This window comes from Thalia democratica, chromosome 6 (genome assembly GCF_965202585.1).
Source record: "Thalia democratica chromosome 6, ktThaDemo2.hap1.1, whole genome shotgun sequence".
Taxonomy (NCBI): Eukaryota; Metazoa; Chordata; class Thaliacea; order Salpida; family Salpidae; genus Thalia; species Thalia democratica.
Window position 1 is genome coordinate 11154621 of NC_139170.1, and position 21361 is coordinate 11175981.

The 21361-nt window shown below is 28.2% G+C and overlaps 3 protein-coding genes across 4 annotated transcripts; all 3 read right to left on the reverse strand.

Moving 5' to 3' along the window:
* Positions 1-757: 757 nt before the first annotated feature.
* Positions 758-9464, reverse strand: LOC145838263 (dynein axonemal assembly factor 1-like). Its single transcript, XM_082945827.1, has 15 exons — positions 9375-9464; positions 8597-8671; positions 8214-8265; positions 7743-7833; positions 7241-7387; positions 6303-6394; positions 6001-6109; positions 5573-5685; positions 5294-5460; positions 4542-4642; positions 2474-2585; positions 2242-2311; positions 1799-1930; positions 1385-1509; positions 758-1161 (listed from the first exon to the last, which is right to left on the reverse strand). The coding sequence occupies exons 1-15, from the start codon at positions 9435-9437 to the stop codon at positions 1072-1074; spliced, it is 1539 nt and encodes a 512-aa protein (XP_082801953.1). The 5' UTR covers positions 9438-9464; the 3' UTR covers positions 758-1071.
* Positions 9465-9793: 329 nt separating this feature from the next.
* Positions 9794-16841, reverse strand: LOC145838473 (uncharacterized). Of its 2 annotated transcripts, XM_082946072.1 has the most exons (9): positions 16523-16841; positions 15813-16092; positions 14201-14450; positions 13990-14051; positions 13500-13730; positions 12724-12923; positions 11461-11695; positions 10855-11004; positions 9794-10369 (listed from the first exon to the last, which is right to left on the reverse strand). In XM_082946072.1, the coding sequence occupies exons 1-9, from the start codon at positions 16784-16786 to the stop codon at positions 10095-10097; spliced, it is 1947 nt and encodes a 648-aa protein (XP_082802198.1). In that variant the 5' UTR covers positions 16787-16841; the 3' UTR covers positions 9794-10094. The 2 variants fall into 2 exon arrangements, with proteins under 2 accessions (XP_082802198.1, XP_082802199.1); XM_082946073.1 differs by lacking the exon at positions 10855-11004.
* A 2135-nt stretch (positions 16842-18976) lies between these two features.
* LOC145838525 (protein TBATA-like) lies at positions 18977-20367 on the reverse strand. Its single transcript, XM_082946134.1, has one exon. The coding sequence runs from the start codon at positions 20322-20324 to the stop codon at positions 19170-19172; it is 1155 nt and encodes a 384-aa protein (XP_082802260.1). The 5' UTR covers positions 20325-20367; the 3' UTR covers positions 18977-19169.
* Positions 20368-21361: the final 994 nt, after the last annotated feature.

Here is a 21361-nt window from a genome sequence, read left to right on the forward strand (position 1 = left end):
AACAGTTTTTGAAACATATAGACAAAATTATGTAATTTGCTACAAGGCGATGTAATTTTTATACGAGTGTTAGTTTAAAATTTATTTATTTCCAATATTATAAATCCAGACCTTAATAGATATTCATTAAAACAAAGTATTTTTTGATATATACCAGTTTCTTTAAAAATCAAGATATTTTTTAGATGATTATCTATAACGAAATTTTTACCTTCAAGTATTTTATATGGAGTATTTTTATCTGACACAAAATTTAAAATAAATATTATAACATACTTTTTTTGTTGACCATTACACAACTTTTTAGTAGATTAGGTGTAAGCATTGTGACTATAATAAAGCAAAAACCAGCAGGGATAATTGTTAAAATATCCAAGTACAACATTCGATGTAACTCAAACAAAAATAACTAAAACTATCCAATTGTGTGTAATTATAACTGGAATACTAATAACTTTGTTAACAAAAGTCAATGCAATAAGCAATACTTTCAAAGAAAAACTTTTTAAATTTTACTGGATCTGAACTTAAAAAATTTGAAAACGTTAGTATTTTTTTATGCCATTTCATAAAAAAAGTTAGTTATTTATTAAATATATTATTGTATTAACTTTAATTATAGGTTGTTTAAAAAATTGATTTTAATAATATTAAAAAACTTAACATATAACTAAAACTAAATTATTTTCAAACTATGTTTAATGAACTAATTTTAAATTCAAAAAATCAATTAAATTAAATTAAATAAAGTGCACGGCTAAAATTCAGTTAAACCTAAACACTTAATTAAGAATCATTTTTTAGTTTATATACATCTATGAGTAATATTACTACAGTTTTTTTTTAGAATTTAATAATATGCTGTATAAGCTAATATTACTTATAATATAATTTAATAAAAATTAACCTCTTAATAATTACAGTAGACAATACCGTAACATATATTTCACAGTAAAAAGTATATAAAACAGTGTTGAAAACAGCTAAGATTAAATAGCAACATTGAAATAAACTTTAAAAATAAACAGTGCTTGTGTAGGATAAAATAATAAAACATTTGATATAAACATTTCATTCTAGCTCATCATCGTCAATAATTTCTATTTTAGGCTTGAATGTGGTCGGTTTGTCATCTATTATTTCGATTCTTGGCTTAGTGACCTTGTACAAAAATATTGACATGTTGGCACTAATTTACAAACTAATGCATCTTTAGCGAAGTATTTTAATTTTCTACTAACAGTAGAAAAGTTTTATAGATATTCGCTACAAAAAAATATGTTTTGCAGGTTTTGTAATTTATAAAACCGCTAAACTTGAAAAGTACGTTAATTAGTATATTGAAGTACATAAAGATTATTAAAAAATAATAATAAAAACAAACGATTTGATTGTTGAGGATGTTTTCTTCTTCTTGCAATTGAGACACATCAATTTCTTCGAGATCAGGCAAGTCATCGAGATTTATCAATTCTTCATTTGCATCTTCCTTATCAGAACTGTACGAGTCTGTATTACAGTTTATTTTAATCGTAGCTTTGTTTCAACTTATCGCAAAAACATCTATAAAAGATTGTTAAAACTAAATATTATTGGTCGGCTTATAAAATAAAATATTGAATTGTTTTAAGACACTATTGCAGTTATCTAACTAGGTATCTTTAATGAATCTATAAACAAAAAATTATTCTATTTTCCTGAAAGTCTAAATCAGGTTTTGTGTACTTTCTAGTGATCAGCTTTAAAAAAACTACTTTAATTTCAATACTAATAAAATTTAATATTAAAACTAACAAACCAGAACTGATAGTTTCACAATCATCAATGTCGTCTGGATCGCTTACCGTTTTCTTTGTTACGTCATAATCCATATCGACTCCTTCTATTTTGTAATCAAACATTTTAGCCGGCTCCACAGTGCTTTTCTCCACTACAAGTTGTTAGAATAATAAAATTTAAGAAAAAGCTGTTAACAAATATACTTAGAGTAATTACAAAAGCAGGTTGTTAGTGTTTCTAATATGCTTTTTTTTAATTTTTAACATTTTTGAAGAAAATAGTGCTACATTTTTACAAAACTAGTAAAAACAGTATTTATTAATTTGAAACACAAAAATCATTTTTTTAAGAAGCTAGTTTAAAAAATCGTAGAAAGTATTGTATAATGACAAGATGAAAATAGTCAAACTTATCTGTCCAACTTTACATTGAGAAATATTTTTAAACATGAAAAAATCTTACTTTCCCTGCCTTCAAGTCTGCGTTTTTCCTCAGCTTTCTCACGAATGTGTCTCAAATAGTTGATGCTGGCCTGAAATAAATAAACGTGTCGGCAAAGTTAATCATTTAACGTAACAAATAGCATCAAGTTATAGAAAATTAATTATTTAACGCATTAAAAATGTAAAACAAAAACAAGTCCAAATTTCTAATTAAGAGGCAAAATATAATTTTATTAAAAAATTCAGCAAACATCGATTTTGGCGCGATCTTTCTTGTTCCACTCCTCATGCTCCCTCCTTTCCGCCTCCCTGCCTCCAACATCCCACGCCTCCGCACACGCTCGATCACGGGGAAAAACCGGTCTTGAAAGTATATGTTTACAATATGTGGTCTATAATGTTTAGCATACTTAAGTAAGTGTTATTTTTTGTAAGATTTTCTAGTATGTGATAGAAGTGGCTCACGACTCATGCTATAGTCAATTAAAAAGTTTTTTAAATTGTAACTATTAGCTATTTGAATTTGAAATCGCTTATTTACTTAGTAGTCTGAAAAACTAAGGGAAGACAAGTTTAACTACAAATATCTACTTTTGTGTATAAAGAATTTTTATTTTACAAGATAGCTTTTAAATATTGAAATTAATAAAAAATATCGATGAAGGTATAAAGAAATAAGAAAGTTTTCAAGAAATAGAACAACTATTTTTTGTAAGTAAAATAACAATATGCTTTTACTGTAAGTATATAGTTGATCTTGGTTAAATAATTATATGTATTTTGTATAATTTAAATATTAGTTTAATTAAAAAAACTTTTATAGAAACTGTGTTGGTAACTATTCAAATTATTCTAAATTTTAAAAAATCAAAACTAAGTTTTTATAACAAACTGTTTAAGGATTATATTTTAAGAAATATAAACATTTTTATGAGTATATAAATTATTCAATTTAATTTAATATCTTAAAACCAAAAAACAAATAAAGCTATTAAAAATATAAAGCATTTTTTTTGTGTAGAATAAATGGCTGAAACTAATAAAAGATGATTAGTAATGGTTTTATTAAGAAAATTAATTTATCACTATAGAAACAAGTTATAAAATAAGCTGGCTAGTCAAACAAAGTTATTTATTTTACAAGGTGTTATTGTTATCTTGATCAAAAAATACAAACGTTCTATTGTTTTTATTAATTGTTAAACCAGCTGTAGCCATCAAACAAAACACAACAGAACAATTTATCATAATGACACTTCAACTTTTACAAACTTTGACACCTTCAGCAAATAGAAAAGTTGAAAAACTGCAACTTTCAATAAGCACAAGTTCTTTGTAAATAAAAAAGCTTTTTCTAGTAACCATGCAAATGGGAAAAGTGTTGCGGTTTGCTTGCTTCTTTAAACACGAAACATTTGTATTGAACAAATGGGAGAGTATTTTTAGCATGGAGATAACAATAACAATTGACGGTGATATTTTCACAATGCCCTTGTAGCAACGCAATTTTTGTAGTGTAATTTGTAACAATAAGTGACAACTTTTCATAACCTTGCCTTCAAGACTTGTTACTTGGCGAAACTGATTCACAAAAATGTTTTACAGTTTTCTTGTATGAGACTATAAACAATATTTTTTTTTACTTTCAAATCATTCCACAAAATAAAAATATTTTTTTTTATCAAACAGGTTAAAGTAAAAACTTTAATTTTATAAATAGATTTGAATTGTTATGCAGCTTATATGAAAAAAAATAACAAACTTACTTTAGCTTCTAAAAACATATTTGTTGTACTTCGAAATATGAAGTTTAAAACAAACAGTCTGAAAAGGATCAGTAGCAAAAATCAAGACAAATATTATTGTTAAAAAAGTAGAAGAAAAAAAATTAAAAACAAACAACCATATTTATCAAGAAGTTGAAAACTTTATTAACACTTCAAAATGTCTAGGCACGTTTTAAGTGTCAATCAAACTAACAGAGACATAACTTATTGAGATAAGTACAATTCTTAAAATTAAGCAATAAAACAAAAAATAATAAAAGTTATGTATTACATACTTACCTAGGAGAAAATTTAAAACAACAATCAACTCATAGCTGTATCAAAACAGAATGTCAGCGCTTTCAAAAAATAACAATATATGATATTGCACAAGCTAGTAACAATGTCACAACAAAGAGATATAAAAACTTAACCTCATAAAAAACGTTATTAACAAGCTTAAAAAGCTTGAGTTCTACATAATATATATTGAGATCAAAAACTTTATTTTTTAACATCAAAAACAATTACAACCAAGCTTAAAGTAACTGACCTGTCATCTAGATAAGTGAGTCTCTTCAGTCTGACAATCATCTTTTTTCTATAAAACCTAATCTTCTTTATTACTGGATTTCCACTCAAGTTTAGTACTTTCTATACAAAAATTACAAACTTTATTGTACAGATACGATCTTATTTGCTAAAACTAAATACAAGTTAAAGCTATTTAAACAGTTTTTTTTTTATCTTATTTATTTAATAAATAAATTCATATCTTACTAATCACTATTTAACTATAAAATTCCTGGGTGTACTTAAAATTTTCACGGTAACAAACAATATAAATTTTTTAATTCAGTTTATTTTCTTTTATAAAAACTATAAAAAAACACCTTTTTATATATATACATATATGTAAAAAGGTCAAGACGCATATTAAACGCAGAAACAGCTGTCCCAAGCAAAAGTTTATTTTGTGTATTTTAGTTCTATATATATATATAGAGGTTTAGTTTACTTATTATATAAACATTCCTTGACACGTACTAAAATTGTTGACTTTTAAGCAATAAAATTAGTAGCATGAATGTTTGATAAATGATACCATAATCTAAGAACAAAATAAAGCAATTTTACAAAACAATTGCCTTTAATTTTGTATAAACATTATAAAAAAGAGATTCACGAAAAATCAATAGTTTATCAAACATCTAAATTGTGCATACAGCAAATATCTATAAGTAAAAATATAATTTTAATAATCGAAACATACTTATGCGTTAATTTAATAAAAACTCAACAAACCAGTCCCTTCATATTTTCCAGAACTTGCACAACATTTTCGTCTTCAATTTTGTTGTTAGAAATATCCAGACAGCTGAGATTATCCAGCTCGGTCAGATGCTCCAAGTCCTCATAGCTTTGCAGGAAATTGTTTGATATCTGCAACGTCTCTAGTAGAGGACAACACGCTGTTGAAATATTTAAAATTTTTGATGTTTTTCTGATTTATTTGAAAATATTTCTAGTTTTTATTCACAAAAAAATTAAAACATACGAATTTAGTAGTGTAAAACTACTTACAAAGATTTTCAATTTTAAGGATTTGGTTGTTACACAAGTTTAAAACTCTCAGATCCCGTAGTGTGTCAAGACCTTGAATTTTATCGATCAAGTTTTGTTGTAAGTACAGGCATCTGTTAGAATAATTGTGTAAGTTTGAGACAAGTCGAGTGTCTTATTGTAGCACATAAATTTAACAAGGTTGTTGTTGTTAATCCTCAAGAAATAGATAGTTTATATTTTAACTCTTAAATAAAATTTAGCTAAACTTTATGCAAACTTTATAAAACATTTTTTAAAACTATAACAAATACTACAATAAAAATATAATTTTATTTTAAAAAACTATAATCTAAAATCATTGAAATAGATAGCATAAACCTTTAAATTTGCAATAAAATAACACACTTTTGTAGAAAATTTATGCAACAGTTTCTAGGTCTAACTACCTTAAGTTAACAAGCTTTTCAATGTTTTCAATTTTTTTCAACCCATTAACTTCAAGCCACAAGCATTTAAGTCCTGTGTATTCTTCTAAGTTTTCTATTTTCCACCAACCTTAAATTTCATATTCATAAATAATCATGAACTAATTATTAATTCCTTTAACTTTTAAATTGTATAAAAATAGTATAAAGTTTTGTGTTTTTAAACATCTCTTTATGTTATAAATTTTTTCAGTTCAATGTAGATTTGTAACATAAGTATTATATACAACAAACAATGTATAAGTACTCATAACACAGTAAACCTTTATAGTGTAAGTAGAGAGTGTCGTTAAGGTATGGAGTCGTATAAAGTTTGTGCTTGACACAAATTTCTCTCAATGACTTCTTTGTCATTCTGTTCAGAAAGTATTATTATGAACTACTAAGGTATGGCAATATCATTGAATTTTCAAAAGCCATGATAACAATTTAATAATTAATACAATAAATTTTCAAGGCACTCTGAACCTTTAAAGTTTCATTAGTTTTAAAAGTTTATTAATTGAAGTATTACTTCACAATATTATAAATAAATAATGTAAAATTTTGTTGCCAAATAAAATACACTTTTATTCTTTTTATTTTAGATTCATATTCCAAAACTTATTAAAACCGCAAAAAAAAATAGAACTAATTATTAATACTTTTTTCAGGTATGCTATTTAGCAAAAACAATACTTTAAGAAAGTATTAGTTTGAAAAATGAACAATAAAATTTTCTAAACATTTTTCAAGTTACAGGTACATTAGATAGTTGTTTGCTCTTTCCTTTTCATAAAAATAATTGTATATTTAAATACATTTTATAATTGATTTAGCTCATGTTTGATGTTTCAATTAAACGTAGAAACAAATATTATGTTGCTGTAATTAAAAAGAAACTTACAGTAAAAAAACAACTATAAGACTTGAAGTTGTTAAAATAACCAAGCCCAAACTAGCAAAATTAACCTTAGTACAAGTATGATATGTTCTATTCTTAGTGTAAGAATATACAAAAAAACATCACGATACCATAAAAACATTTTATGTTTTTGTAGTAATTTATTTATTTACATTTAATTTAATCAAGTAGAGTTTCACTACAAATTTTTCTTCTAATTTATTACTTTAAAAATTAATTAAGTAGTATATCAAGTAGGATTTTATTTCTATAAACAAATAAAGTAAATGAATTTTAATTGATAAAAATACAACAAACTTAGGAAAACTGTTTTCAAATTCTTTTTCCTTCCTAACCCTTTCCTCTTCCTCCCTTTTCAACGTGTCTTCATCTTTCTCCTCGTCTTTCTTCTGATCCTTCATCTTTTCAGCGTACTTCTTCAACAGATCTTCACCCCACACGTTACTGTGTTTATCATTGATAACTGAATTTACACTTTGAAAACTTTAAAAGTAATTTTTGCAGCAAAATAGTAAATATTATTTTATTTTTTGAGTGAAATTTCTAAAATTTTTACTGACGTTTTGGTAAAACCGCAGAAAATAAATTCACTAGCTGATTAAAACATTGCAGAAGAAAAATGATAATTAAATTTTGTATATAGACCTGCTAAAAGAAACAAATTTGATAGAAATTTAAAAACCTCAACATTATAATATTCTTACATTGTTTTATTATATGTTTTGGTTTTAAGAAAACAAATAAAGAGATCTAAACTAGAAAAAAATCATTACATTATTTTATTTCAAGATCAACAAACTTTGTAGACGGTTTAGGGGGTGTTACATTTTCCTTTGATTCTTCTTCGCATTTACCTTCTTCTTTTGTAGGTATAACTTCAACTTCTGTTACTAACAATCAGTTTAAACAGTTAGTAATTTAAAATTATTTAATTGGTTTTAAAGTATTTTCAAATTGATATTTTACATTTATCTATTTTACTTAGAAAACAATTTACTTATAAGTTTAAAAAGATAAGATCTAACATTAGATAATTAAGCTATAAAACAAAAAACTTTATTTATAAAAAATTGATAGTTTTAAAAAAAAAAAGTTTACAACAAAATAATAATTGACAGAATGCTTTGTTTTATTTTAAAACTTTGTTAACTCCTTTCAAAATATAAATTATTTACCATCTGAAATAGCTAAAAAAGTAACTTTTATTTTAACTAAGATACCTTTTTTTTTAAATATATAACATTCAAGCATACACAAATAAAAAGTTTACTTTTTGGTTCATCTTCATTTTCTTTCAAAGTTTCTTTAGCCGTTTTCACGTTCTGAAATATTATTACTAAAGTTTTAAAAAAACCTAAAATACATAATAAAATCGTTTATGTATAATCAGCTATCCATGTAGGCTTTTATTGAAAGATTCAATTGATTAATATGTTGGTTAAATATTAAAAACATAATCTTAGAGATTCTAAAACCTACAATATAAAGGAAATCAAATAAAGCTAAATCAGTCTATATCAAAATATTTAAAAAAGGATTTGAGATTTTTTTGAGTCATTTTAGATAAAAAATATGTTCTTCGGAAAATTTATTTGCTTACTTTAAACATATCAACTTAATCTATAAAACTAAATTTATAATAACTTAAAATACTTTCATGTTTTCATTTTGACCTTCATTTCCAACTTGAACTTTTAATTTTCCTTTAGTTTCTTTTTCTATTGGATGCTGAAATTTATTTTCTTAATAAATTTCACAATTTTTTTCAAATACTGAGCTACTATTCAATTTTAATCAAATAACTTTAGTCATTTGAAAGATACAGACATTTTGAGACTGTAAAAAGTTTAAAAACGTTTTATACTCTTTTAGTAATAAAAACTTATCTAGATTCTTTTTTTTTAGTATATATCTTATTATCAGTATTAGAAAAAGCAAAACAACATAGTAAAAAAAACCTTGTACAAAAGCTAAAATACAATTATGTTTCTATATGTTTTTAATAAATTTCAAGGACTTACAATAAATTTAATATAACAATAAACATTTATAGTAAATCAAGTGCACTTCAAATTTGCTATATGGTTAAACGGAAAACATTTACGTACACTCAAGTAGTATTGTAATACCCTGTAATACCCAAAACAACCAAATTTAATTTTATAAGACTACTTTTTACGGTTTTTTGGATCAAACCAAATGCTTAATATGGTTCAATCTTATCACAGTCAAGGTTTTTCAAGCACAAATTTCTTAAAAAAAAAACAAATGACTTTTTTCTTAAAACTCTCAATGTTTTATGTCTTGTCAGCACTAACTTTGCCATTAATACCTATTGGATATCACATTTAAGTAAACATCAAGGTACATGTATATTTAATTTTTATTTATACAAACAATCTATGAATGTTTCACAAAACAAGGTACAAACTTTCAAATCTCCGGCAGCAACATTATCATCCTCATCATCGGATAGCACTTGTATGAGAGGCATTGTATCAGTAATTATATAAAGCTGCTGTAGAACGAATAGTTTTACATGGCAATATGTGTTTGACATTTGACAAAAAAAAGGCATAATGTGAACTAAATATACTGCATGTTGTAACAGTGAATAGAACAAACTGATCACATAAATGTTATAAGTTAAATATATTTCAAACTTATTTTGTAAAGCTTTTTAAGTTACGTAAAGTTTTTCCGACTCGTTTTAAAATGTTACAGGAAAAGCTTTTATTTTATATATATAGCCTAAACATTTTCTTAGTAAAACAAAATCTAGCTTAACTAAATATAACCATTTGTAACTTTATGTACATTTTTAAATAGTATAGTCATTAAAGTTAACATATAAAAAGCATAAGAAACAAAAATTAAAGCAAGTTTATTTATATAACGACATTAGATGCTCTTAAATGTCCTTACAAAGAAATTGCACTTTAAAAATAACTTGTCACGGGTAAAAAAGCAACATTATGATTCAAACACAAACTTGGCTAAACGTCATGACAATTTCAGAAGCAGGACTTTAAATCAAAATTCAACTTTACTATACAGTACTTTAACTAATGCAGCAAAACTTCCACAACAAACTATATGGCAGACATGAAAACTCAATTACAACAAAAAGTTAAATTCGTTTTGTTCTCTACTAAGTAGTACTGGCTGGCGGCTGTTCACTCTCATCGTGCTTCTCTTCGTGCTTATAGAAATCGTCCAAGGGAGGCGGCAGTTCATCGTCCAACGGCTTGATCATGGTCACCTTCAAGAACTTTGCGGTTTCTTCGTCAACGCAGCCCTCGCACGCCTGCCGGTCGTTTTCCAGCAAGGACTTTATGTAGCTCCTGGACGTGTCGTTGGAAATCAGCTTCTTTATGAAGTCGTCGGCGGACATTACCGAATGAGTCTTCTTTTGTTGAGCCTCGCCTGGTTGGATAGTTTTTTTATCAGTGTAAATTAGTTTTACTTGATTGTTTAAAATATATAAAAGGTAAATAATATTTGGAGTTGTTTGTTACAAATAAGGTTTATTTTAATAAAAAAAGATCTTTTAAGTTGAAAAACAAAGACCGGGAGTTCTCCTTGTACGTTGATAATCGGCTAGAGTGCTAAAAAGTTCTTATAAAACTTATGATGCTTCAAAATAAAATACTGGGTTTTGCATAAGTATAAATTTTTACTTTCTATAAAAAATTAAACGATAAAACTTATAAAAACATAAACTTTGCTATGTAAAAATTTTTTAATTATGAATTTAATGTTTTTGTATTTATAATTGACTCGTTGTTTAAATAAGAGGCTCAAAAATAATGGCAAGATAATTTTATTGTTTTTTTCTCTTTTAAATTTTGATAACCTAATTTAAAAACGAGTTTTAGCATAATATTAATCTGAAAAAAATCTAATCTAACTTGGTACTGTTTCCTCTGGAGCTACTGTAATGTTTTCAGGCACGAAAGTATAAGGCGAAATATTTTCCATGTGAAAATATAATGGTTTAATTTCATTAAATACTTGTTTAAGCCTCTTTGCCATTTCTTCCCTTTTTCTAGCACCTTTGCCTGAAACAACATTTGATTTTCTAAAAATTTCTAATCTTAAAAATTCCTAGTAGTGCCTGAAAACTTTACAAAGCTCGTAATTAAGACTATAAGCAACAGCAATCTTGTATCGTTTTCAAAACAGCATATATTGTGTTCCAAAAACATACGAAATAGTTGTTATCTAAATTATAAACTGGTATCTACAAAAATATAACACGTAAAGAATTTTTAAGATCTTTTCTTAAGAAATTAGTATTAAGTGATAAATGGACAGCAATCTTTGAAAATATTTCTAATTCAGAAGAGCTACTCAGAATTCATTTTAAATCAACCATACTTAAAAAAATTAATTAAGTTTTTAAAATGTTATTGTTTGTCTAACGTATCCGCGCCTATCTTAAAATATAAACTTTACTTTAGAAAATTTTTATAAGGTTTTCAAGTCAAAAATAACTCCATAGCACAATCACGAACCTGTGATGCGTTTCGACAGCCGGCCGCACTTCTTCATCACGCCGCCGTTTTCCATCGACGCCAGCTTCTCCTTGCAAGCTTGCGCCTCGCGCTTCGTTTCGGCGATGAGGTCGGCCGACACCGCCACCTGGTGGTTCAGCTCGCGTATCTCGTTGTCTCTCACGCGGACCATGGTGTTCAGGCCCAGCAGCTCCTCGTTCAGCTGGTCCGTGTACTTGGACAACTTCTCGTGCGCCTGCTCGTGTATTGGTTGTTCAATGTTCAAATTTTAAATTGCTGACAACAAGGTGTTTTAAATTCTGAGTTAGAAGATTAATGTAATAATAAGCTTTCAGTGTTAAAAACTTGTTTGTTAAGAGGCCTAACAAAAGTTCTTAACGTGTACAATGAAGCACTAGCAACAGAAAAAAAATGAAAAATAAGAACTAAGTAAGGTAAAAGCTTTTTATTTTGGCTTAATATACACCTGTGATGCAATAAATAAACTTACAATTAAGTTTAAAAAATACTTAAACGTTAAATAACTAAAATATTAGCGGTTGTTCATAATATTCACTACAGTAAAATTTTGTGCAAAACTTTTTTAATTTATTGATTTATTCTTATTAATTAAAAGTATATACTGGCATAAAATAATTTTAATGGGCTTACTAATTAAATTACTATTAAGAATATACAAATTAATATCTAATTTGTAAAAAACTTTCTTTTTGCAAGTTTACTACAAATAGATTAAGTTAGTTACTTAAAAACATGTTGCCTCAATTATATCTTAAAGCTCCTAATAAAAAAGCAAACAAAAGCTGTAAAGGACAATAAGTATAAACATAACTTAAATTAAGTTAAATTGGTTTTGAAAGCAATCATTACACACTTGCTATAAACAAGAGTGGCCAGCACAAGTAGTTGAACTCTATTATGAAAAGGGGGAGAGTAATTAGCTGAGTGATTAGCATCTTTTAAGTGGTCAATTTGTCAAGTGCAAATCGCTACCCGAATTGTTTTTTACTATTTGCGGAAAGTACATTGTTTTTAAATTTAAGAAAAACATCATTTCTAAACATTCAAAAATTAAAATTCCAAATTGTTTTAGACAGAGTCGAAAATTGTAAAATTTATAGAAAACAATCCAGTTTGGTCAGTTGTAAAATGTTACTGTCAATTCTACTTGAGAAGTAGATGTTTATTGTTTATGATGCTTGTGACGTTATCAGTTTGTTAGGATATTGACTTTATATTATACTGTTCAACAAAACAACTAACAATAGGATCACTTTGTTTTAATTTGTTCATTTCAACTTTCATGTCATACAAGTCACAAGGCTTGAGAGGTCTGATTTCGTGACACTTAAGTTGTTCCAACTTGACTTTATCACACAGGAACTTAATCATTCTGGTGGTGTTATACCAACCGTTGTGTATAGTGGAGTATGGCAGGTTTATTAATACATCTGCTGTGAATCCTGTTAAAAATTAGTTTATACATTTCTAGATGATTAATAGTTTAAAATAGTATGCTAAATGTTTACTTAACATTCACTAAAATAGCTTTTAATTATTGAACTGATTCAGGACACTGATAAGAAAGGAAAAAATAATAGTATTGAAAAATAAAGACTGTATTTTCAATTTATGAAAAATTTATTAAAAAATAAATTTAATAATTGTTAATAAAAGACCACCTGTTTTAAAGTCTCTTTTGTAATTAATAGATGCTTGTTTGTTTTTAGTTTTGAAATATAAATTTTAAATCCCACTTTGAAATAGTTATTATAATTTTAAGTAATGTTAACCCACTTAAAACATCATTACAAAGAATAAAACCTCAAAAGTTAATATCAAAATATTTTTATTACAATAAACTGTGCAGCTAATAATTTACCAACATCAAATAAAAGTTTACATTTCACTCACCACAGTCTACCATAGTCTCTTTAAAAGTAAATACTAAAGTTGCTCTCGATCAATTAAAAACAATAAATATTAACAAAAGAAGCTAAAACTTTTAAAACTAACAAAAACAGAACCAAACAACAAACCTTGCCGTTGGTAAAACCCCAACGCCCCTTCATCAACATTGACTATTATGACGTCGATATCACCGCAAACCCGGCAGTCGCACAACAAGCTGACAATTTTGTTGGCCAACCCCATTCCCTGGTACCACCTCCTGGTGGCCAGCAGGGAGATGACCGCTATTTTTTCCGTGTACTTGCAGCTTTCAGGCGATATCTCGTACGTCATGGCTGCCACCAGTCTTTGCTCCACTCCTGTTTGCATATGCTTTGTTGTTATGAAGTTTAAATGTATGTATAATAAATAAACTAAAACTGTTACAGCTGATTAATAACTATAAAGTAAAATCTCCTTTTAAAGATTCATGTTAGCTAAAAACAATTCTCTAACTTGTACTTTTTTTAAATGAATTGTCGTCTTAAATGGGTTAAAAGCCAAAATACTAAAACCAAATACCTGCACCATGTACATAGTTATATGAAATAATAATAAAAAAAAATTATTATAGCTAACCAATTAAATCATCAGGAATATCTTCTGGTTTCAAGTTTTTACTTTTCTTATCATTAAACCACCTTTAAAAAAAAAATTATACTTAAAAATAAAGTTAAATTACGTTAATGTATATATTTTGTTAAATAATTTCTACAATAAAATTTTCCATTTCGCAATTTATTAAACTTCTTATTTTTATAAAAACTGTCAATTTTACAACGAAACAAACTTCTCAAGCCGATCCTTGCGCTCCTTGCAGCTGATGACGAAACCTTCGATCATGCTGGTGAGAAGTTCGACGCCGTCCGCGTCTTCACCATCCTCATCCTCGCTGTCCTCATCGCAAGATGAACCTTCGTAATCCGAGAAGACTCCGCTGAACACGTTCTCATCATCTTCCTCAACTTCCTCCTCTTCCTCTTCCTCTTCCGTCAGGTAGTCGTCGCTGTCGGATGATGAAGACGTCTTTCTGAACCTTCCTGCTAGTTTAAAAGCTGCGTAAAATTGTTTTACTTCTAGGAGTTTACAGAAAGGTGGCCCACCCAGTACATTACAGTTTATTGCATAACATAAAAAACTGACAATGCAAACTAATTTTCTAACCTGAAAAAATACTTTAAGCTTATTCAGACGCTTAATGCCAGAGATCATTTTTAATAAACTAAAGTGTTTGAAAATTTAATACAATGTTAGTACGTTTGAAATCAAAAAACTAAAAAAGTAGTACTTAAAGGATTAAGACAGTTTTTTTTTTAAGTTATTATGATAATGAAAATTTAAGACGTTCTAATTTGTGTTTTTAGCTAATATCTAGCTTTAAAATTAAAAACGACATAATTTGATCTACATTCCAGGTAGATAAAGCTATAAAACATAAAAAGCATTAATATAGATTAAAATAATCAAGCTCTAAACATTAACTAACTAAAAAAGTAATTGATGATTAGACCACAAAATTTTAATCTATATTATGTGGCATGCTATATATAGTATTCAAAAACCTAAATCCATTTAAATTTTTACAAAATTGTGTCCAACCAAAATGAAAAGGTACTCAGATGTAAAAAATTTCTTTGCAGACGGCAAGTGGACGTTTCAGAGGAACTTGGTGTTCAAACCAATGGAAAGAATCTACTTACAGGAAAAGTACGACACAATAATCGACGACAGCCTGATGCAAGCGCTGGCGCAAATACTAACAATTTTGAGGGATCACACACCGGAACGAGTCAGCACCGACAGCATATCGGCAGCGCTGGTCGAAACGTACACCGATCAGTTCAGAGAGGCCATGGACTGCGGCATAGTGAACGATTTCCAGTACACCGGCTCTCAGTACTTTGAGATGTCGCACAATCTGTACAACGCGGTTTTCAGCAACCTCGGCGCGGAGAGAAAAGCCGACAAGCGGTTCAGGTTCGTCAAGAACTTGTTCATTGAAAGTGTTAAGGTGCTGTTGAGTGGTGCCAGACTGAACAGCATGTACGCTGTGGAGTTCTACATGACCAGGCACATGGGCGATCAGTTGGGAGTCGGTTTCGTGGATGAGCTTTACAAGAACATTTTCGTTGTTTCCTTAAAACTTTAATTGTTATATAACATTTTTATCTAAATCGTGTAATTTCTTTAATTTAAAAAAGGGTTTTTAAACATTTATGTTTTGTTTCGCACTATTCAAAAGAACTATGTTCTGATCTTTTGTTCAAAAACTATCATAATAAATTACTACAATTTGGCAACTGTCTACCTTTTTGTCTATTAATACCCCTAATAAACGGTAATTTCATGTTGTTTGCGTTCAAAAACACATACCAATATTCTAAAACTAAACACAAACAAACCAGTGTTTTCATAACGTTGCAGTCTAGCGAACACGTGTTGCTTGGCGGTTCCCATGGTGAGGGCCACCAACAGCGTCTTGCTGCCTTCACAGGTCAGCGCCTCCAGCGCGGTTTCGTCGTCAACTTCGCCCAGCGACGACATGTAGACCGCGGCGCAACCCAGCAGCAGCTCCTCGTTGGTTATTCCCTTCACCGCCTGCTTCGATTTGGGGGCTTTTTCGTCGCAGCTGAGTTCGGACAGGCCGCTTTCGATTTCTTGCAGCTCGGGTGTCGGCTTATCCTGTGAAAATAAATAAATACTGTTGACAAAAATAAAAAATGGTCCTGTGAAAATAACAAACGCCGTGTGTTTTCTTTGGAGTGAGAATTAGGTGTATGCTGAGTAATATTTTTTACTGTACAACTTGTGCAAAACCTATTTAGTTGTATTACATAAACTAACTGCGATTTTTGTTAATTGGAGAAAAATTACAAAAAGTGATTATTTCAACAGAATATTTACAAAATTTTTAAAATAATGCTGTAACAAGTAAATAAAACTCATTAGTTAAACTTTTATTGCTTAAAAAAAGTCAGAAGTCTTCTTAACTAGGTAGAAGTCTATTTTGTTCGAATAAGCAAGAATACTATACAGTAAACAATGTAAAAACAATTTTTAATAATTGTCTATACATTATTAAAAAAAAATTTTAAGTACAAACAAAACAAACTTCAGTTCTTTTCATGAGCTTGTGGAAATCGACTTGATGAATTTCGGCTTCAAAAGCCTCTTCCGGCCTGAACCGGGAAAACTTGGCAGCTTTTTTCTCCTCTTCCTTACTTTCACTGCCAACGTTTTCTTTCAACCTGTGGAAATCGGTGGATAGAAGAAGTTCTTCTTTTAGGGGCTGCCCCTTCAGCTTGCTCTTGATCTGGTAGGTGCCAGTTTCGATGAGGGAGAAAAGCTCGTCGGACGCTTCGTTCTGGCCTTCCATTTGTTACGTCACAATTACAAGACACACAAAATACAAATAAAGTACTGCTTTTTGATTTTTTCTGTAAAATGGTAAATTAACAGTGATACTGTGTAATGTGAAAACTTTTTTTATTTAAATTAATGAAAACAAAATATGCATATTTAAGCATTAAAACCTCTACTAGTATTCTGGTTACATGAAATTATATATACTGTTGAAACGAAAACATAAAAACAAGGGTTAAAATATAGTCTTTGAAAAATTTTACGATTTAGTAAAGATAAACATAATAATTTTCAAAATGAAAATAAAGAATAATAAAAACTTAAAACATAAAGTAATAGTAAAATAAAATTTTATCAACTATACCTTCTTCCAAAAAGTTTGCTAATTTTATACTTGAATTTTCAACATAAATACAGAAAACTGTTATTTATATTGAAGAAATCTAACTGATTATACATCTTTTAAATTTTCAATCTTTAAAGTATATGTTAACAAAAAAAGCAAAAAACAAGATTTGAAACAAACTTTTACTTAATATAAAGACAATACTTTCTCAATAATAACCAGAAAAGTATAAATCCAAAAATCAAAATTAACACACAACCTTTTTTAATGAACTTTTTCAACGCATACAAGAATAGAATGATAGACTTTTAAACAAAATTTTCAAGCTTTCTGTATACAAAAGTATGAAATGAATAGTACAAATTATGCAAACAGTTTTGTTACAACTTTTTAACAACAGTTTTATTTAAAGACAAAATATAGTATAAAATATCCATACTAATAAAGTAACTTACATTTATCTAGTTTAATTTGATAATCAAGTGGTTTTAAGTGATTAACACTTTTACTTCTTATTAACTTACAATAAATTACTTTTATTTAAATAGAAACTAATTAATGTAATAAAAAGGTTATAAAATTCTAATATCTAGAAAAACTAAGTATAATACCATAGTACCATATTTGAAAAAACTTTATATAAATTCTGTCTGTTTTCAGAAAAATGTTTTTTGTTTTGAGTAGAATAAGGCAGACTTTACAATATGACCCTTTAAGACAAATGTTATCTTTATTTTTTAATAAAGACCTTGAAATTTTGTGAAAATTTTTGAGGTATAAATATTTGGTAAACATTTTCAATGAAAATCTATGATCTATCTTACATACATATATTTACACTTGGAATTTTTATATTTCAAACTTAAGATTTGTAAACAATTTTTTTAACAGGTTGAAGTAAAATACACATTTTTTTTCAGTTAAAACCTTACTTATTATTCAATTTATATATAATCCAAACATACAAAAACCATGTATATAGCCTAAAACTTTTAGATGAGGTTATTTATGTAAAAATGAAAATAAAAATTCTCCTTAGAATACTTTGAAATTAACTTACATGAAAGTAATGTTTAAAAACAAAAAGGAATATAACAACTTAAACAATTAAGTTTTAGTTCATATACTAATTATACTTAATATTTCAATTAGTTACATTGCTAATAAATGTGATATTAACAAAAATTGTGCAAATCTAGATACTTTCAAAATGAAAAATTTACCCCAAAAAATTATAAAAATTGGTAGTGTTTCTATGCAAATATGTATATGACAGTGAAACTTTAAATTTAGTTTAGGTAATTACTATGAGCTAAGCTACAGCAAGACTTTAGAACATTAAGACAGTGTATTGAAATATAACAGTGCTAATACAAAGTGTAAATATTATGAGAGTAAGAACATTTTTTTTTACTTTAAGAGACAAAAAAACTTTAAAAAAAAAATCACAATTTTTCAAACATAACTATTAATAAAATAAAATCTGTTCTGTACAATCAATAATAAAATGCTAGAATGTCTACCAGAGTATGAAAAAGAGAACCAGCACATCCACCGTAACACTAACTTACTATTAGGAACGCAAGTACACAAGTAAACATGATAATAAACATGAAAAAGTAACAACAATTTAAAACGAAATTATTTTCTGCACACACAATTTAAAATACAAAATGGATTGAAAATAATACAAAAATTAGAATTTAAATTAATGATGATGCATAAACAAAACGTACATTGATGAAAAGTAAATTTGTTTGGCACAAAAAAGGTTTCAATATATCATAGTTAGTTGAGAACAAATTTAAAAAAAATCAAAATAACATATTTATTTACAACTAACTCATTTTAGGAGTATTTCAAAAGTCTTATTCATCTTTATTTACTTTAAGTTTGTACAAACTACTAAAGTAGTATTTGTCAAAACAAAACAATAATTATACAATGACTAAAAAAAAAGTAGGTTAAATTCATAAAACTGGGATATTATAATACTTTTAAACTCAAGTTAGACAAATTTGATACTTTTATGTTGACAAACCACTACAGTTCACTCTTCTACAGGAACCTCTTCAAAATCATCTTCTTCAATAACAACAAGCTCAGGCTTAGCACTTGCCGGCAGTGAACCGAGTGGCCTTACACTCCTCACACTGCTAGCCCTTGAGCTGGCCCTTGTACTTGATCTGTCACCATTTATGTCAGGCAGCACCAAGCCACCGTTCAAAACACTCCCAGCTCTGCTTTCAAGCTTTGACCTATGTGAAGCTGCAGTGCCAGCCCTTGAAAGCACGTCGTCTGCAGATTTCTCCTTCGTGTCTGGAGCCCCTATGCCCTCTTTGATAAGATCCAGCACAATAGACTTTTCCCTGTCACCAGCCGAAACAAGCCACTGCTGAATGTCGTGCACTGAATCAGTCTGCAGTATTTGACACAGCATCTGCAGCATCACTGTTTCAGAATCAGGAAAAACTGAGATGTGGTTGAGGTTTGCAAGGGGGTTGTAAGCTGGCAGGGACCTGTTGCTTGCCCTACTTGACAACCTTGACTTGGCGGGGACCAAACGGCCTGTCTTGGCTGAGTAAACTGTCTGCCTCTTTGGAGCAGCAGATTTTGGCTTTTTCTGAGGCTTTGAAAGCTGATCTTCCTGTTCAATCAGACCAGCTTTGTAACAGAACTCTTTCAGTTCGTCCCGCCAAGATTCAGTCACTGGAATCAAACCAAACTTTGGTATGGCTTTTTCTCTGTATGGGTAGCTTTGAAGTCCTGTTATTATGTCAACAGGAAAAAGAGAGCTGTTCAACCCTAACGATCTCCTCTGAAGTCTGTTCTTCATCAAAAACTTTTGATGGTTTAACTGCAAAGGATCAAGGCTGTACCTGGGAGAAGGAAAGGATCCTTCATCATTCACAACACAAATTGGTATCCCATTCAAACCGCGAATGTGGCGCACTCTGGAAGGGTGTGGGTTGTGCCTGGTGAAAAAGGAAGATTTGCTGTATGCACCAAACCTTGAAGCAAGAGCTGAGGTGTTAGGTCTGGTTGGAGGCAGGGACTTTTGTTTGGAAGATGCGCTTGAAGGTTTGTCCTTGTTCAAGCTGTTGTTCACCACAGGGTTGGCAATGTGCTTCAATCTGAAAATGGTTGCTGAAGCAGGTGGAGGGTTTTTGATTTCTTTGGCATGAATGTAGTCCATTGCTGACATTTTTGAATCTTTGCTTAGTTTACAAAAAAAAGCAATTTATAACTTGCCTAAAACATAATAAAAGTTTAAAATTCATGACTATATAAAAAAGTTAAGTAAGACAGGATCTTTACAGAAGTTAATTAAATATACTAATATTATATTTTGTTTAAACATATTATTGAAAAGAAAATATGTTTGAGTTATTTTTTGCTTTAAATGTATATTCACTACAATATTTTAGGCTTATCATAATATAAGGACATAAGAATTTCAATAAAAATATATTTCCCACATATTGTGAGCAATCCTCTTAGAACTTTATCAGTCTAACATTTATAAATTTAGATAATTCTTTTGATATTAAAAACGTTTTGTTTATAAAAAACTTTTTTTTGGTGTGTAAAATTATGTTTTGTAATTTTTTTACTCCAAACTTATTGATTAAGGAATTTATTCATCAAACTATGTTTTATTCATTATCAAAATATATAAAGGTTAATGGGGGCTAAGTCACCTTTTTCAACATGTTGATCTCAGTTTAACTTAGTTAGCAGTTTCTTGTTACTGTTTTGTAAAGTTCAAACAACTTTTTTATATACAATGGTAGCTAATTAGGCTGCTTATGAAAGGACCAAAGTAAAAAGGCAGAAAAAACTATTTCATTAAAAATCTATTTTCTCCTACAATTCTTAAGCAATCTTTTGAAACTTTCTCACTTTAATTAAATAACAAACATTTCTATTATAAGAATTTTTTGAGTAAAAATTTTACATTATTGAAATTTCTCATATAATTTTTAAATTTATTTTTTTTATAATTCTTACAATAGGGTTTTTTCTATTAATGCAAAGAAATTTCCTAAAAATTTGAGTACAATTGATTAAAATGAAGTATAACATAGATTTTTAGTGTATTTTTCAAAATTCAGAAAAAAATCAACAATGAAAAAAAATTTTCCCACATGTTTGTATTGGAAGCTTTTTACATACAATATCTAAAACGTTTTTTTCTGTGAAATATATCTTATAGCATTTAATTATAGTTTTGTACAAGGT

Excerpts from the sequence above, each read along its gene's own strand:
- LOC145838263 (XM_082945827.1), bottom strand. The coding sequence starts at position 9,437 with ATGCCTCTCATACAAGTGCTATCCGATGATGAGGATGATAATGTTGCT. Across the intron at positions 7,834-8,213 it reads AAATGAAGATGAACCAAAAA|TAACAGAAGTTGAAGTTATA; the intron begins GTAAACTTTTTA and ends ACTGATTGTTAG. Across the intron at positions 4,643-5,293 it reads TGGAAAATATGAAGGGACTG|AAAGTACTAAACTTGAGTGG; the intron begins GTTTGTTGAGTT and ends ATTTTTGTATAG.
- LOC145838473 (XM_082946072.1), bottom strand. The coding sequence starts at position 16,786 with ATGGAAGGCCAGAACGAAGCGTCCGACGAGCTTTTCTCCCTCATCGAA. Across the intron at positions 14,451-15,812 it reads GCAACGTTATGAAAACACTG|GAAGGTTCAGAAAGACGTCT; the intron begins GTTTGTTTGTGT and ends TTAAACTAGCAG. Across the intron at positions 12,924-13,499 it reads GGGGTTTTACCAACGGCAAG|GATTCACAGCAGATGTATTA; the intron begins GTTTGTTGTTTG and ends AATTTTTAACAG.
- LOC145838525 (XM_082946134.1), bottom strand. The coding sequence starts at position 20,324 with ATGTCAGCAATGGACTACATTCATGCCAAAGAAATCAAAAACCCTCCA.